Source organism: Rhinoraja longicauda, chromosome 2 (genome assembly GCF_053455715.1).
Source record: "Rhinoraja longicauda isolate Sanriku21f chromosome 2, sRhiLon1.1, whole genome shotgun sequence".
NCBI lineage: Eukaryota > Metazoa > Chordata > Chondrichthyes > Rajiformes > Arhynchobatidae > Rhinoraja > Rhinoraja longicauda.
Genome location: NC_135954.1, coordinates 49898385 through 49916915, shown reverse-complemented (window position 1 = coordinate 49916915; position 18531 = coordinate 49898385). Strand labels below are relative to the sequence as shown.

General features: G+C 44.8%; 1 protein-coding gene across 1 annotated transcript in view; it reads left to right on the top strand.

Annotated features, from left to right (window-relative positions):
* LOC144609539 (uncharacterized) overlaps positions 1-18531 on the top strand; it is a 233413-nt gene that overhangs the window by 189349 nt on the left and 25533 nt on the right. Inside the window, exons 52-58 of the mRNA XM_078428046.1 lie at positions 174-351; positions 1060-1175; positions 8877-9033; positions 9733-9986; positions 12122-12314; positions 13938-14047; positions 17255-17405. Coding sequence (XP_078284172.1) covers positions 174-351; positions 1060-1175; positions 8877-9033; positions 9733-9986; positions 12122-12314; positions 13938-14047; positions 17255-17405 — 1159 coding nt within the window. The remainder of the gene's footprint in view (positions 1-173; positions 352-1059; positions 1176-8876; positions 9034-9732; positions 9987-12121; positions 12315-13937; positions 14048-17254; positions 17406-18531) is intronic.

Sequence of the window (18531 nt, the reverse complement as noted above, 5' to 3'; positions counted from 1 at the left end):
TTGCAATGATTTCTTGCAACGTACTTGCCGTGTGAGCATTTTTTCTTTAACAGTAAATGTTTTTGTTTGTTTATTTGTTAACCTGCTGTAAATTGGTAAATTAATATACATAAAGTTAACATATACTATTGCATCTGACTCTTGAATTATTTTCATATTGTTTCTTTCTGAAGCTTGGAGAATCTTCGACAGTGTGGAGTTGCGTTCTGTATCCTTCTGGGCTTTTCTATTTTGACAGCAAGCATTGGCAGCTACATTGTACAAGATAGACTCACGGGACAGAAAAGGCTACAACATATCTCTGGTCTGGGTTGCAGACTGTACTGGATCACAAACTTCCTGTGCGATATGGTATGGATATATGAAGTTTCTATTCCTTCCATCACTTACGATCAAATATCCTTCTTTAGTCAGGAATCTGAAGGATTGTTTCTCATATTTCCTCCCAACCTGTAGTAATAGTTTTCTGTGCATACCAAGTAAGAAACTAATTCCAACAATGTGTAATGAATACAGATTTGTGGGATAAGATGTTCAACTTCAAAACAGGGGTAGCAAATTGACAGAAGGATAAAATCCATGAGGATTGCTACATGAAGCAGATGCTTTGACTATTAAAATGTTCTCAATAAATGGTTACAACGCCAAGGTGGTGACATAAAATATGCTCAATTCACATTTCCCTTCAAATGACGATCTGGTTGAAAATATGCATATTTTATGGCACTGGCACATTTCTCACAAGGTTTTGGGGATATTAAAGCATTATTGTGAATAGCCAATTGTTTGTTATGCAGTTGGTGGGGAGGGAGGAAGATATGTAGACTTGACATTTATTCTGGAGGGCAATATTGTCAGATACATCAATGCCATAAGGAGTGTTGGTGGGTCCTCTGTTCTGGGTTGAACAGAAGGAAGAGAGTCTGATTCAGTGACCGGAAAAGGAGATGTGATCAGTGGAACAACGTTGAAGTTTTATCCTACAATGGATAATTGCTGGGTTCTTTGTTTTTTTCTTCTTTCATCAGTAAAATAGTTTTTTTATTTCTCTTTGTCTAGATCTTGTATCTGGTCCCCGTGGTGCTGTGCATTTGTGTCTTTGCAGCTTTCCAGTTTTCAGCATTCACTTACAGAGTCAATCTAGGAGCCACGTCCCTACTGCTGATCTTATTTGGGTAAGAACTATGCGAGGCAGTATGCATAAAGATAAATAAATAAACTTTAAAATAAATTTCATTCTGTGGAACTGAGCTCAAATATTGGAAACAATCCTAGATTTAATCCTTGATTAAAGTTGATTTTGCTAACTGCAATTAAGATAGTGGCACCAGCTTCATGGCAGACCTCAATTCTTCTAACCTTGAAAGGGAAATGTATCCTAGATTAACACTGCTGATCACTATGTGCTGTTGCACATAATGTTATGGTTGCACTTTTTGATTTCCAATGAAGAAATAGTGAAGTACCATGGTTGATGAGGTTGAGAAACCTCCTGATTCTCAAACTCCCTTACAACATCACGAGAAGTGAACACAAAGTTCTCATTATCTAATATCTGTGTGTTCACAAGGTTGGCTATGTATTACAGGAGTGCTATGGTGCATTCCACTAGAGCATTCTCCTGTGGTCTCTTGTGAGTTCAGTTTGCCGAAGGCCCAGTTTCATTTCAGGTCTTGCGTTGGCAAGTAATGAACTATTAATAGTTGGTGTGCATTTGGAGCCAGGGTGCAGGGGTCAGGTGTGGTTTCACAGGCTAAAACTTAGATAGACCCATGGATGGACTGACTGCATTGCAGTCTTAGTGTCAATGTGAGCACAGTGGTATCCATGTTTTTTTTTTGTGTTGATTCAGTCATAAAGTAGTACAACAAGCAAATAGGTCACACGATCAAACATATCCATGATAACCCAGGTGCCTACCTAAGCTGGACCCACTTCCTAGGTTGGCCCATATTCATCTAAAAGTTTCCAATCTATGTTCCAGTTTGAATATATTTTAAATGTTGTTATTGTACCTGTTTTAACTACTTCCTCTAGCAGCTCATTCCATATAATCGGCACCATCTGATTTCCTGGGAAAATGACTGTATGCATCCTCCTTATCAATGGCCCTTGTGATATTAAACAGCTTTATAAGATCACCCCTCAGTATCCTATGCTCCGAGGAACAACATCGTAGCCTGTTCAATCTCTACCTTTAACTCAGGTCCTCGAGTTCTGGCAACATCCACTCAATGATGTCTTTCCTATGACAGGATGACTAAACAAATGAGGCCTCATCAACATCCTTTACAACGGCAACGTAACATCTCAACTCCAGTACTCAAAGCCCCGTCTGATGAAGGTCAACGTGCTAAAGTCACCTTAACCATCGTGTCTACCTGCGACGTCCACTTTTGGGGAACTGTATTTGTACTCCTGAATCTCTCTTCTCTACACACCACTTCAGGAACCTACCATTCTATTCCTCTATGATCTTATAAGATAACCCCTCAACCTCCTGTGCTCCAAAGAATAAAATCCTCTCCTTATAGCTCAGGCTCTCAAATCTTGGCAACATCCTCAAATCTTCTCTGCACTCTTTCCAGCTTAACAACCTAATTTAAATAGCAGTGTGACAAAAACAACATAATACTCCAACGTGGCCTCACCAATGTCTTGTACAACTGTAACATAACATCCCAAGCCTTCTTGACCACCCTATGTACCTGTGACGCCACTTTTAAGGAACTATGTACTTGCACTCCTAAACCTGTCTGCTCCAGAACACTTCCCAGGGTCCTACAGTCCATTGTGAAGGTCCTGCCCTTTTTGACTTCCCAAAATGTAACTCCTTGCATTTATCTGCATTAAAATCAGATTGTGGCGGCTCCCAAGCATCGGGCCATACTACTACCGACCCCTCGGCACGGGAATGGACCAGTCCAGGGGGGGGCGGTCCGGTACCATGTATATAAGGACAAGGTTTTGGGCACGAAGCCATTCCGGCAGACTCGACCCGTCTGATAACCGAGGTATAATAAAAAATAACGCCACCGAAATACCTGGCTCCTTGCCTTTATTTCGGGCCTCTATCAACGCGCCACATTGGTGACCTCGACGGTCCATTCATACTACGATGGACAAACGATGGATAGCCGACCGTCCGTCCGGCTTGCAGGCCGACCAGGCCGCAGCTGTTGACGCGGTAGGCATCAAGCTCCCGACCTTCTGGACCACCCGGGCTCGCGTTTGGTTTTACCAAGCGGAGGCCCAGTTCCAGCTGCGGGGCAACACAACGGATGACACCCGTTTTTTCCACCTGGTGGGAGCCCTTGACCAGGACACGGCCAAAGAGGTAACGGAGTTCTTCCAGGACCCCCCGGCCCACGATAAATATGAAGCCCTTAAGGAGCTGCTGCTCCAAACCTACGGGCTAACCCGAATGGAGCGGGCCGAAAGGCTCCTCCACATGCCAGGCCTCGGTGACCGGTGCCCATCTAGCCTCCTGAAGGAGATGGTCGCGCTGCTCGACGGGCACAGACCGTGCCTGATGTTTGAGTACACTTACCTGCACCTGCTGCCGGCCGACATTCGCCTGCAGCTCACCGACGCCTCCTTTGCAGACACCCGGGCCCTCGGCAGGCGCGCGGATGCGCTGTGGGCGGCGCGCCGTGATGACGTCAGCGTGCTAAACGTCACTCGAGAAGCGCCCGATTTTCTCCGGTCGGGCGGGGGAGCAGTGGAAGGAGTGACAGCTATGCCCCGGAGGCCTGCGAGATCGCCCCCGGTGGCCATTGCGGGTCCTGCACCCGCACATGCACCTGCAGTCCCACACCAGCAGGCTCCAGCCAGCACCAGCAGGAGGCACTGGTGTTATTACCACCAGCGCTGGGATGCTGCAGCCCGACAATGCCGCCAGCCGTGCACGTTCCCGGGAAACGCCGGGGCCGGCTGCCAATAGTCCCCGCGGCGGCCGGCCAGATTCACCGCCTCTTCGCCTGGGATCGGCGCTCCGGGGGCCGCTTCCTCGTGGATACCGGGGCGGAGTTGAACGTCCTGCCCCCTTCGCTGCTGGACATTCGTTCTGGGAAGCGAGGGCCCATCCTCACCGCTGCAAACGGGAGCCACATTCGGACTAATGGCGTCCGCACGGTCCACATCGTTTTCGGCGCCAGTCATTTCACGTGGCAGTTTACTATCGCCGACGTCTCCCAGCCGTTGCTCGGGGCTGACTTTCTGCGGGCTCATTCTCTCCTGGTGGACGTCAGGCAGCAGCGCTTGGTCCACTCCGCCACGATGGAGCCCATTGCGCTGCGGCTGAATGAGCCCGTTGTACGCCCACTGTCGTCCGTGGACTCCCATTTCGCTCGGGTTCTGGCGGAGTTTCCAGACATTATGGCCCCGCAATTCCGGTCGTCGACCCCCAAGCACGGGGCGTTCCATTATATAACAACTACCGGCCCACCCCTCCACGCACGAGCACGCCGACTGCCGCCTGAAAAGCTACGCCTGGCACGACAGGAGTTCCGCACGATGGAGTCCTTGGGGATCGTCCGCCCTTCCAACAGCCCATGGGCATCCCCACTCCACATGGTCCCCAAGGCAAACGGGGGCTGGAGACCTTGCGGGGATTATCGGCGGCTGAACGTCGCTACCATCGAGGACCGATACCCCGTGCCCCACATCCAGGACTTCAACGCCCATTTGGCCGGTGCCACGATATTCTCGAAGGTGGATCTGGTGCGAGGCAACAACCAGATCCCGGTCCACCCGGAAGATGTGCCCAAGACAGCAATCATCACGCTGCTCGGACTCTACGAGTTCGTACGGATGCCGTTCGGCCTCAGGAACGCCGCGCAGTCATTTCAGCGGTTAATGAACGGCGTGTGTCGCGGGCTGGATTTCCTGTTCGTCTATCTCGACGACATCTTGGTAGCCAGCCGCTCGCGGCAGGAGCACTGTGCCCACCTCCAGCAGCTCTTTCAGCGGCTCAGCGAGCACGGGTTGGCTATAAACCTCGCCAAGTGCCGCTTTGGCGTAGCCACAATTGACTTTCTTGGCCACCGTGTGTCTTCACAAGGCGCGGTTCCCCTGCCGGACAAAGTAGACGCCATCCGCCGGTTTCCCCGTCCGTCCTCGGTGCGTGGCCTGCAGGAGTTCGTCGGCATGGTGGCCTTTTATCACCGGTTCCTGCCATCCGCGGCCCACATCATGCGGCCGCTATACGAGCTGCTGGCGGGCAAGCGTAAGAACGTCGTGTGGACCGACGAGGCGGTAACGGCTTTTGACGACGTAAAGGAGGCCCTGGCTCGGGCTGTGCTGCTGGTTCACCCACGGGAGGATGCCCCGGCAGCCCTTATGGTGGACGCCTCAGAGTTGCCGGTTGGTGCCGTACTGGAGCAACTGACGGACGGGGGTTGGCGCCCCCTGGCCTTCTTCAGCCGGCACCTAAACAATGCCCAGAGGAAGTACAGCGCCTTCGACCGCGAGCCCCTCGCCCTGTACCTGGCCGTTCGTCACTTCCGCTATTTTCTGGAGGGCCGCCCGTTCACCGCTTACACGGACCACAAGCCTCTCACGTTCGCCCTGGCAAAGGTCTCCGACCCATGGTCTGCCCGACAGCAGCGCCAGTTAGCGTACATCTCGGAATTCACCACCTTCATCCGCTTCATCGAGGGGAAGGAAAACCGGGTGGCCGACGCGTTGTCTCGCCCCGCCATCAATGCCGTTTTAGAAGTGGCGCCCGGCATTGATTATTCTGCCCTGGCGGAGATGCCCGCCTACTTGACTGCCATCTCTGGCCTCCGCCTTGAGGATGTTCCCCTCGGCCCCGGAGCAGCGACGATACTATGCGATGTGTCGGCAGGTCAGCCGCGCCCCATCGTCCCGGCCGCGTGGCACAGGAGGGTGTTTGACGTGGTCCACGGGCTGGCTCACCCATCCATCTGGGCGACGAGCGCACTGGTAGCTGCGCGGTTCATGTGGCACGGTCTGCGCAAGCAGGTTGGCCACTGGGCCCGCAGCTGTATTCCGTGCCAGACGGCAAAAATTCAACGCCACGTCCGGGCGCCACTCCAGGAGATCGGTCTACCCTGCCGACGTTTCGACCACCTGCACGTGGACATTGTGGGCCCGCTCCCGCCGTCCCGGGGCATCACCCACCTCCTCACGGTGGTGGACCGCTTCACGCGGTGGCCAGAGGCCATACCACTGGCCGATACATCTACAGCCACATGCGCTCGTGCGTAGGCCGCGCACTGGATTGCTCGCAGTGGGGTGCCGGTGGTCATCTCATCGGACCGGGGGCCACAGTTCACCTCCGTGCTGTGGTCGGCCATGGCCCACCTGTTGGGCATGCAGCTACACCACACCACGGCCTATCACCCGCAGGCAAACGGCCTGGTGGAGAGGTTCCACCGGCAGCTGAAGACAGCGTTGAAGGCGCGACTCTCCGGCCCCGACTGGATGGACGAGCTACCATGGGTCTTGCTAGGCATCCGGACTGCGCCCAAGGAAGAACTGGCTTCATCCTCAGCGGAGCTCGTATACGGGTCCCCGCTCACGGTGCCCGGGGAGTTCGTGCCCTCGTTGCCGGGGCGAGAGGAACCGCCCTCATCCACCCTACAGCGCCTCCGAGAGCGAGTTGGCAAGCTCGCACCCGTGCCGACGTCCCGCCATGGGACATTCCGCCCTTACGTGCCATCGGCCCTCCGGGACTGCGCCTTTGTGTTCCTGCGCCGTGACGCCCACCGGACGCCACTCCAGAGGCCGTATGAGGGCCCGTACCGGGTACTGGAGCTCGGACAGACAACCTTTGTCTTGGACATGGGGGGCCGGTCGGAGGCAGTGTCAATTGACCGCCTGAAGCCGGCCCACTTACACATTGACCAACCGGTGCGGGTTGCCCAGCCTCGGCCACGAGGTCGCCCACCCTTCCGGGACCCACCACCTGTCCCTCCAACTGTGCCTCCGCCGGCCCCTCTGTCGACCGATTACCGTACGCGGTCCGGTCGGGTTGTGCGACCACCAGTGCGTTTCGTGCCTCCGGTTCTGGAGGGGGGTCCTGTGGCGGCTCCCAAGGGTCGGGCCATACTACTACCGACCCCTCGGCACGGGAATGGACCAGTCCAGGGGGGCGGTCCGGTACCATGTATATAAGGACAAGGTTTTGGGCGCGAAGCCATTCCGGCAGACTCAACCCGTCTGATAACCGAGGTATAATAAAACATAACGCCCCCGAAATACCGGTTCCTTGCCTTTATTTCGGGCCTCTATCGACGCGCCACAAGATAACCATTCCTCAGCCCACTTACCCAACTGATCAAGATCCTGCTTTAATTTTTGAAAACCATAAAAAATGGTTGAAAATCAAAATTTTCAAGCTAAACATTATCCAGGACTAATCGACCCTTTAATAGGCACCTTGTCAACCTTCCTGAAAATGCATTCCCTTCACCACCAGTGCACAGTGGCTACCATGTGTGCTACTCTGATAGCATCCCCTAAACTCTTGGCCTTTATCAACTAAAAGGATAAATGTAGCAGGTATGTTGGAATGCCATCGCTGCAGGTTCCTTTCCAGGTCAAACACCATCCTGACTTGAAAGTACATGGCTGACTCATCATCATTTAAATCCTGGAACTTTCTCCTCTACAGTTCTCTCAGTGTACCTTCATCAGAAAGACTGCACCATTTAACAAAGGTAGTTTCTCTTCACCTTGTCAAGGATGGTTAGAAATGCCGAATATATGCTGGGTTTACCAATGACCCCCAGAATCTGATAATGAATAAAGGAAAACACACACAGATTACTGACAGGAACCTGCAGATGGCAGTGTTTCCATGTTCATACTATCCTTGAACTTCCTCATGGTTAAAATCAAAGCATGCGAGGTGCTGTCAAATAAATGGTTATCACTGAAGTTAAATTCCCCTGCAAACTTGGTGCCGTTCCTGGGATCCTATATACACTACTTTGGGTTTCTTGTTCAGAACCTCATCACTCTCCCTATCTAAATTACCTTTGGTCCCTCCACACTAGTTCATGAAAATGAACTTTTCTCATTTTTATCGGAAACTTTGAAAGCAGAAACCCAGAAAAAGAAGGGATTAATGGCACTGAGGTGGAGCTCCACAGTATCTCCAGGGTTTGGAGAGATACGCTTGTTTTAAGTTTTAGATTTAGTTCTTAGTTTATAGATACAGCACAGAAACAGGACCTTGGACCCACCGAGTCTGCACCGTCCAACGATCCCGGCACATTAACTAGGGACAATTCATTTACATGTATACCAAGCCAATTAAAGTACAAACCTATACATCTTTGGAGTATGGGAGGTAACCAAAGTTCTTGGAGAAAACTCAAGCAGGTTACAGGGAGAACATACAAACTCCATACAGATAAGCACCCATGGCCAGGTTCGAACCCAGATCTCTAGTGCTAAGGGTGCTGTAAGGCAGCAACTCTACTGCTGCGCCACTGTGCCGTCCACAAATGTCTGAGATTTTTCTAGAGAGGAGATTGGTAAACATCAGCCCAACATAAAATTGCTCAATCAAGTTTACCAATCTTCTCAATGGCAAGCACAGTGGAGATTTTAGAGTGGACAAAGCCCATGTTGAAATTCATCGCCCTTTGAATTTGTAACTTCTATTCAGAACCTTAGGAATTTAGAAAGAGTAAATTAAAGAGGAGATAGGTTTAACGACATCATGTTTGGCATGAGCATTGTGTGTTGAAAGGCCTGATCCTGTGCTGCACTGTTCTATGTGATATGTAAACAATATAAACATTTCAAATCATAATTTTTATTAATATTCATCTGTGAGGGGAAAGCATTGGTTTTGGTTTTCCTGCTTGCTCATCTGTTTTATTTCTATGTCCCTCTTTCAGATTTGCTACACTACCCTGGATGTACCTCCTTTCAAGGTTCTTCGCCAGTTCAGACACTGCTTTTATAACTTACACTGCAATTAATTTAGTGCTGGGACTTTGCACAATTCTTGCAACCTATCTTCCTCGTTTTCTGGGAATTCTATCCAACAACAGGGTATGTAAAAAAACAGAATAATTTATAAATCATATATCACTAGAGAAATTGTGATAGACCAATTGGAATTCTGACAATGTCCGTGAAGAATCAAAGTGCAGAACTAGTTGGGTTCAAATTAGTTCGAAATAGTTCCATTCATATCATAATGCCTTGAACCTAATACATAATGTTGATGTATTTTTCTTTGTAATGTTTTTACCTGTTCTTATAAAGAATTAATAAGGAAAATGCTGGTGCATAAGATTTATTGTTTTGAAACTTGGATTCAGGCCTCAATTAAGGCAACATTGCAGAACAAAAACAACCCCAAAAAAATGGATTATTAAACAATGGTATTAATTCCCTTAACCTCATCAGTAATGATGAACGTAACACATTTGACTACATTATTTTGGAATACTGACATTATTTTTTGTTGCTACTTCTAGATTTTTTATGTCAGCCAAGCATAGAATGCAGATTGCAATTTTGAAAAGAGGGAGAAATATAAGTTGCAATGGTATCATCATGTTTTAGTCAGGGTAAAGAGATTAAGTGAGAACAAGCAATGAATACAAAGAGGATTGATGTGAAAAAGGTGTTAGAGACATCAGTATAATATCGGTGGTAGGTTAATTAATAAATATGTGTTCAAAATATTGGAATTATCTCTGAAATTATTATTCCATGTGTTATGTTTTCTTTTTCCTCCTGCAGAATTTACTGCAAATTTACAATGTACTTCGCTGGGCATTCATCATCTTCCCACAGTTCTGCCTGTCCTTTGGATTGGTAGAACTATCCTACAATCAGCTGACATTTGATCTCACCATGGAATTTGGGATAGACTCGTACATAAGTCCATTTAAGATGGAATACCTTGGCTGGATCTTTGTTGCGATAACACTGGAGGGATGCTTTTTTATTTTAATTCGACTCCTGTTCCAAGGACAATTATTACACAAGCTCAGGTATGATCGTCCATTTGGCCCTTCTATAATTTTGAAAAGGGTAGGGTAAATTCAAAACTAGTAAAAATAAGAAATGTAATAAAAAGGAGCCACCAATGCTGGTTTGTATCAAAGACACAATACACAGGAGTAACTCAACGGGTCAGGCAGCATCTCTGGAGAAAATGGATAGGTGACGTTTCTGAACGGACCCTTCTTCACACTGAAATTAATTCAGACTGAAGAAGGGTCCTGACCCAAAACGTCACCTATCCATTTTTCCCAGAGATGCTGCCTGACCCAATGAGTTACTCCAATATTTTGAGTCTATCATTAGTTAAAATAAGAGATCTGTGTATATGAACACAGAACAATGCGTATGAACACAGAACTAAATACGGCGTTCACCACTGTTTGCTTCGTCTTAATGGTTTTAGATTCTTCAAAATATACAAGCATATTCATCTGGTATGAAATATCTACTACTTTCTTTTATACTTCACTGGTACGAGCAACTGGAGAATTATGGGGAAGAAATTTAGATGAGTCTGTTTCAAGGCTCAGGATAGTTCATCTGTCATATCATATAGGTGCAGTTGGTAAATCGAATCGATCAGGAGTCATTATCACAAAACAGGGAGGTTGGTATTGCTACTCCAGGTAGTATATGATGGTCCTCGTAATTGAGATAATGGTCTTTCCTGAAGTAATTTCAAGGCAAACCGTAGCGTTTTTTAAGAGGAGTTAGTAGACAACCAACAGATTAAGTTAAGTTGCCAGTTCCTTAAAGTAGATCTCGTTCATAATAACAGAATCTAATAGCATTGACAGCTTTTACTGGGAGTTTAAACTCCTGCTGTCATAAGTCAGCTTTGAGCATTCCTTAATTTTTCAGTCCTTAAGTGGAGCATTAGAGTGTGGATTCAAGCTTCCAATACATTGCTGCATTCCTTGCACTCCTTCCATGCAGAATATTGGATATATAGCAATGCAGCATTGAATCCCTGGGAGAGACCTTGTGCTTTCTACTTCACACTAGTTAGCCCAAAACAATTGGCTGGATCAGACGGCCTTGACTGTTGCTGAAATCCACCCAGTTGCAATTGGGGTCTTCAGTGCAAAGCTGCTTAAAAAAAGCCACATGTGGTTTCAGTCAATAGACAATAGACAATAGACAATAGGTGCAGGAGGAGGCCATTCGGCCCTTCGAGCCAGCACCGCCATTCAATGTGATCATGGCTGATCATTCTCAATCAGTACCCCGTTCCTGCCTTCTCCCCATACCCCCTGACTCCACTATCCTTAAGAGCTCTATCTAGCTCTCTATCAGCTGTTAGCGTCTTTCTATCTCTAAGGCTCCTGCAACAGGAGAAATTTACACAGAGATCTGGCAGTAAAGGATTATACCTGCATTATTTCAGTTAACTATTAAGGGAAGGCAACATTTCCAAGATTCACATTGTGAAACCTTATGGTGAATTACTCATCAATAATGTACTGCCTTTCATCGCCCCGACCGCCCCGACGTTGCAACTCCAACAGCCTGACCGCGGGACAAGACGGCAGGGGAAGAGAGAAAGACATTGTGGCCTTCCATCACAGTGAGGAGGGACTGGAGGAGACTCACTGTGATGGATGTTTCTTTTTGTTTGGTGTTAGTTTGTGATTGTATGTGTTATTGCATTTTTATTGATTATTCTTATTGGTCTTATTGTTCAACTGCGGGTAATGTTTCATTTCACTACACATTTATGTGTATGTGACAAATAAACGACTATTGACTATTGATCTCTTTCATTTGATAGCACTGATGGTCCTACAGCATTTTCATTTTTTTTCTTACACTTCCACGTCTTTGTCCTGTATGACTTGGCCTCTGAATGGCATTGTTGTAGAGCAGGCAACAAACGATTAAAAATTTGTAAATTTCCTCAGGGCTAGGTTCAAGATTGCTCTAGATATTGAATGCTTGCATTAGGAGGCCCAATATATGGACAGATACATAATCCAGTCCAAAATAACAGCTTTTAGTTTGGCCTATTGCCAAATTGAATCTTTCCCCATTCCTTTTCAAATAATGGTGTTGAGTTACTCTGAATCTTTAATGGTACTTCAAATAAAGACAAAAGTTATACATCCAATTTTATCTTGTCTAGATGCAATAATTCTCTGGATGCTGAAAGTAACAATCATGATGATGAAGATGTGAAACAGGAATACCAACGGCTTCAGAATGGAGAAGCATGCAATGATGTTATACAGATTCACAACCTAAAGAAAAATTACCGTTTTCTAAACAAAAATATTAGAGCTGTAAGAGGAATCAGCATGGGAGTTCCGATAGGAGAGGTATGTGTAAATGTTGTTTTTTAAAGCTTCATGTTCAGTAACATTTTCCCCAACCTTTATCTGGCTACTAAATATAACATTTAAATGCTTTTTTTAAAAAGATTTCTTGCCAGTATGTGTAATTGATTTTGGAACCTCTGCTAGATCGAATTTGTACAATAGTAATTAAATTTATAGTATAACGTTAGCCATGATTCATGAACTTATTGGTAAGAAGTCAATTTTATGCTATTTTCATGAAATACAATAATACTCATTGGAATTTTGAAAAACAATTTAACATGTTTTTCCTAATTTAAACTGTTGAAATTCACTCAAATGAATCTATAAAATCCATAGATTCTTCTGTGATACTATATAGCAAGGCATGTAACAAAGATATAGCTTTGAACCAGCGACATATATGGATGGCAAATAACATACAACTAATAACAGTGGCTGATATGACACCATATCAGACGTCAAACATGGGGCACATAGTTCCAAAACATTCTCACACCCAACATATTACTTTCTTTAAAAAGATAATGCTTTAAGAAAGAGCGTGAAGCTGCATAGGAGTAGTGTAAGTTGCCTTCAACTAGTTCTGAGTAACTGTACATGTGCAACAATGACCATATTCCCGATTTTTTAAAAAACCTGGAATATTTTCTTTTTCATCATGTCCTGATCTTTTGTTTGATTTTTCCTAAATGCATTTGCAGAAATTTAGATATTAGAATTTCTGCATTTGGAAAATATCTCCAATATGCACTGAAAGATAATAGTATCTACTTCCATGTCTCTACTGTAAGCACTTTGTCTGGCCTGTATTTCAGGATGGGGACAGAGACTGATTTCTGGAGTCTTTGCCTGATGAATACTACCTCAACAATAAAACCAGTTTTAGAAAGATTCGTAGAATCACAGAGTTATAAAGCAAGGAAACAGACTCTTCGGTACGATTTGATCATGCCGAACAAGTTGCCCAATGGAGCTTGATCCACTTGCCTGCACCTGGTCCATATAACTCCAAACCTTTCCTATCCATGTACCTGTCCCAGCGTCTTTTAAATATTAAAATTATACCAATCTCTACCACTTCCTCTGGCAGCTTGTTCAATTATGCAATAATTCAATGATTCATGATACTCATGATATTTTCATATGTACATAGGTGCAGTGAAATGCTTTGTTTTGCATACAACCCAGTAAAATCATGTAGCAGACCTTACCGAGGCAGTACACAAGTGTCGCCACGTTTTGGCATTGACAAAGTTACAAAGGTTCACTGAATAGTCCTATCTATTGCCTGCCGCTGCATGTGGCAGCAATGTTCCATATATGAAGCCGCTTGTTCCAGATACGCATCATCATCCATCCTCTCCTTATAACTCAAAATCTCCAGACCTGGTAACATCCTCAAGAATTTATTTGCACCCTTTCCAGTTAAAGGAGGAAACTTAAGTGTTGACATTTTGTTCTAGTTGTCATAGATGTGGAAAAAGAGAAATAATCTGCAATGTATAACCTATATATTGTTGAATTCATTCAGGCTGCATTTGACTTTGCAGGATGAAATATGTATTTGTTTTTGTTTCTGAAAATACCTCATAAAATTTCAACAATTTATTTTTGTATTAGTGCTTTGGTCTCCTGGGAGTGAATGGAGCTGGGAAAACGACGACATTCAAGATGCTGACAGGAGATGTAGGATCATCTTCAGGACATGCAACTATTAGAACTGCTACTGGGTAATTATGTGACCAAAACTTCAGGCCTTAAAGTTAGATGACAGTTGACTGTTGATTTCCTGATCCATTGCTGCTATATGAGGTCCATATAACAAAGACTTCACTGGTGATTAATTTTGTGGTTATTCCATTGAAGAAACAGCAGCGCTACTATAGACAATAGACAATAGGTGCAGGAGTAGGCCATTCGGCCCTTCGAGCCAGCACCACCATTCAATGTGATCATGGCTGATCATCCTCAATCAGTACCCCGTTCCTGCCTTCTCCCCAAAACCCCCTGACTCCGCTATCCTTACGAGCTCTATCTAGCTGTCTCTTGAAAGCATTCAGAGAACTGGCCTCCACTGCCTTCTGAGGCAGAGAATTCCACAGATTTACAACTCTCTGACTGAAAAGGTTTTTCCTCATCTCTGTTCTAAATGGCCTCCCCTTATTCTTAAACTGTGGCCCCTGGTTCTGGACTCCCCCGACATTGGGAACATGTTTCCTGCCTCTAACGTGTCCAACGCCTTAATAATCTTATATGTTTCAATAAGATCCCCTCTCATCCTTCTAAATTCCAGTGTATACAAGCCTAGTCGCTCCAGTCTTTCACTTTTCCAAGCAAACACTACATATTTCATTTTATATCTTTTTAGCAGGTTTCCATTCTTCCTTCATTTGCCATAATTTCTTTCATAAGTTAACATGCCACTTTTTGGCACAATAAATTAGCACATTGTTGCTAGACCTCTCTGATGACAAGGTCCTTTTTGTCAACTTCAATGGTCCTAAACAAAATAGGATTTAATAAACCTTTCAATTCTTATTGAGCCCAAGTCATATGCAGTTAAGAGTTTTACAATTATTTACCTGGCTTACTCGGATATTAGGATGGTCTACTCTTCTAAATTTGAAGTTTAAGACACAATTACTGGTGCAGAACAGGTGGGACTGTAAAGTATAACAAGCTGTTGAAGCCATACACAAAATGTTCAGGATATGGAATTTTGCCTGGACAATCCCAGCAGTGATAAATCTGATCACCTCCCTACTATTATTGTTCAGGAACGCAGACACTTTGACAATAATGTTGCTCCAGCGAATGAGACATGTCAGTCAGTTTAAATAACAAAGCTATGGATACACCTTCTTCTCGAGGGGCAAACAAGTAGAGTAACATTATCTATGCAGGGTGAGCTTTGCCATCAAGAATGCACTAGTCTGACATCTCAGCTACTCGAGACAAAACTAGTGAATGTCTTAACATCCTTCAGTTCATCCTAACATGGAATCAATAGACAGTCATTTTCAGCTTAAACGCCCCCCCCCCCCGCCCCCCCCCGCCCCCGCCCCGCCCCCGCCCCGCCCCCGAAAACTTTAGATGAGGGCCAAGAGAAAATTTACTTCACTTAAAAAGTTGTTGATCACTTCACATTTCTCGGGAGCCACCTCTCAGTGAATGTAGTCATCAGTGATGAAATTCAACACCACCTTCAATGCAATATTCCATCCTTTGGTCAATTGATCAAAAGGGTGTTTGATAATGAAGATCATAGAAAAGACACAACATTTGTAAATGGACAGCAGTGATCCCTTGATGCTGACAAGCTCAAGACACTGTAATGCTTTCTCCACAAAATGGATCCTGACTACGGGTGTTGTCTGTACGGTGTTTGTACATTCCCCTTGTGATCACGTGGATTTTCCCAGGGTGCTCCAGTTTCCTCCCACACACCAAAAACGTATAGGATTGTCAGTTAATTGGCTTTAGTAAAATTGCAAATTGTCCCTAATGTGTAAGACAGTGCTAGTGCATGGGGATAATTGGTTGGCGCAGACTCGGTGGGCCGAAGGGCCTGTTTCTGCATTGTATCTTTAAAGTCTAAAGTCTAAAATTCTCCAAATGTATTGGAAGGATAAGTGAGTGAAGGTCAGGTTTCTCTCCCAGAACAACTCTCAGTCATCAGCATGAAGCCAACTATCATTTACTTGCACTATATCAGGTCCCTGAAACAAACGCACTGTTCTGTTATGGGAGGAGATTACAATGCAGAAAGGGAAAAAAACTCACGCATGTTCCCAAAGCTTCCAAGAAAGAAGTCCAACATTCCCACTAACTCCAGGAAACCTCTCGCCTGTAGTTGCTGAAATTGGGGAAGGAGCATATGGGATGGTATTGAGAATCTTGCGGGCATGCATAGGGAACACACCGAGGAAGGAGTATATCACCTCACAAACTCTCCACTATCTACCCCATCAGCCACCTTCTGTCCCATCGTAAAATAACTTGTACTCTCCATATTTACACAGCACATCACAGTGCAGAAACAGGCCCTTCAGTCCATAATGTCTGTTCCAAACATATGCCAAGTTAAACTAATCTCTCTCCATGCGCATGATCCACATCCTTCCATTGTCTGCACACTCATGTGCCTAAAAGTCTCAAGTTCCCCAATCATATCTGCCTTTACCATCTTTCCTGGCAGCACATTCCAGGCACCCACCAGGTAAAACAAAAACTTGCCCCGTACATCTCCCTTAAACTTTAGATAGACACAAAAAGCTGGAGTAACTTAGCGAGGCAGGCAGCATCACTGGAGAGAAGGAATGGGTGACGTTTCAGGTCGAGACCCTTCTTCAGACTTTGCCCTTCTCACGTTAAAGCTATCCCCTCTAGTCTTTGGCATTTCCATCCTGGGCAAAAGATATTCATTATATTTACCTCATCAATCACCTCAGAATGTACAAAACCAGAATGGAAGCAAATCATCCATGAACTCAAGGTACTGCTTCAGGAAAAGAAGTAAAAGAGGCCAATCCAATGATTAATCCGTTATTACTTTATATGGAATATTGGCACCTGACACTTGGATGGGCATTCATTTTCATCAGTAACATTTTAAATGTATTTTGACAAAGACTGCTCCAGTATAGTTGTCAATCTTGCTCGAAACCTAACTAATAGCAGGCATGCTGAGAGCGGCGTTGCCAGCTGGGCTGAATTCTCGTTGTCTCTCAAAACAATTAATAACTAAAAAAGCATTCCTATGTGGAGATTAATTTGTTAGGTTATTATTAGATTTCCCAGTTTCTTCATTGCATAATATGGCTTTTAACACATGATAAGGAACCTTCCATCCCTTGAACTCCTCTGCCTGCATTCCACACTAATAACCATTTTTTTTCTGATTTTTTGTCATGACATGTTCATCTCTTATGAACTAGATTTGAACAAGATATTCTGGGTAGCAGTATTGATGGGACTATGATTGGCTACTGTCCCCAGTATGATGCATTGGACGATCTCTTGACTGGCCGTGAGCACCTGTACTATTATGCTAGAATCCGTGGCATTCCTGAACAGATGATCGAGAAAGTAAGTCGCAATGTATACCTTTATGTTCATAAAATGGTTCCCCACTTAACCTATTGTACATGTTTTTGTGCTGCCTATTTTAATATAATTTCTTGCTTATCCAGGGGTATGAATGGACAATGTTTATTCCCTTCAAAATGAAACTGAAAGTGTCAGAAATTAGCATATACATCCTCCTAAATTAAAACATAAAATGCTGTAAGTTTCTCCAGCCATAGGCGAGGTCACGGTAGACTGGAGAGTAGCAATTGGTGTTCCTTTACGAGGAGGCTTCTGTCATGACCCCCCATTACTCTATTAATCTTACTTATAACTATTATTTATTTATCTTATTACTCTTATTATTTGTATTTTCGTACCTTTTCTTCTTGTTCTGTACTTTTATGCTCTGTGTAAAGCACTTTGAATTGCCATTGCTGTATGAAATGTGCTATATAAATAAACTTGTCTTGCCTTGCCTTGCCTTTAATTAAAAAAGAAAGTATGAAAAATCTAGGCTACTATTGGTCAGTTGATCAAAAATACTTGATCAAATTAATACGACACGAACTCCTGTGTACAAAGCAATGCTGACTGTTCCTAATTAACCCATTATGTTCCAAATGGAAGTAAATCATTTCCAAATAATCCTCTCCAATAGTATGGAAGCTATTGCTGAGGATTCTTCGTAATAAGATTTACAAACATTTGAAAGGGAATGCGTTAATTCAAAACGGTCAGCATGGCTTTGTATGTAGAGGGTCATGTCGTATTAACTTGATCAAGTTATTTGAGGATGTGACAAAGGTCATTGAGGGTAGAGTGGTGGATGTTGTCCACATAGATTTTAGGAAGGCATTTGGTGAAGTCCGCCATGGTAGGCTGATCTAGAAGATTAAGATGCATGAAATTAACAGTGACCTGGTTGCATGGATCCATATCTGGCTTAGTGATAGAAGACAAAGGGTTGGGGTGGAAGGATAATATTCAGGCTGGAGGTCAGACCAATGGAGTCCACAGGGTTTTGTGTTAAGACTTCTTTTGTTCGTGATATATATAAATGTCTTGGATGTAAATGTAGATGGGTTGGTTTGTAAGTTTGTAGATGACACCAAGATTGCTGGAGTCACCAACAGTGAGAAAGACT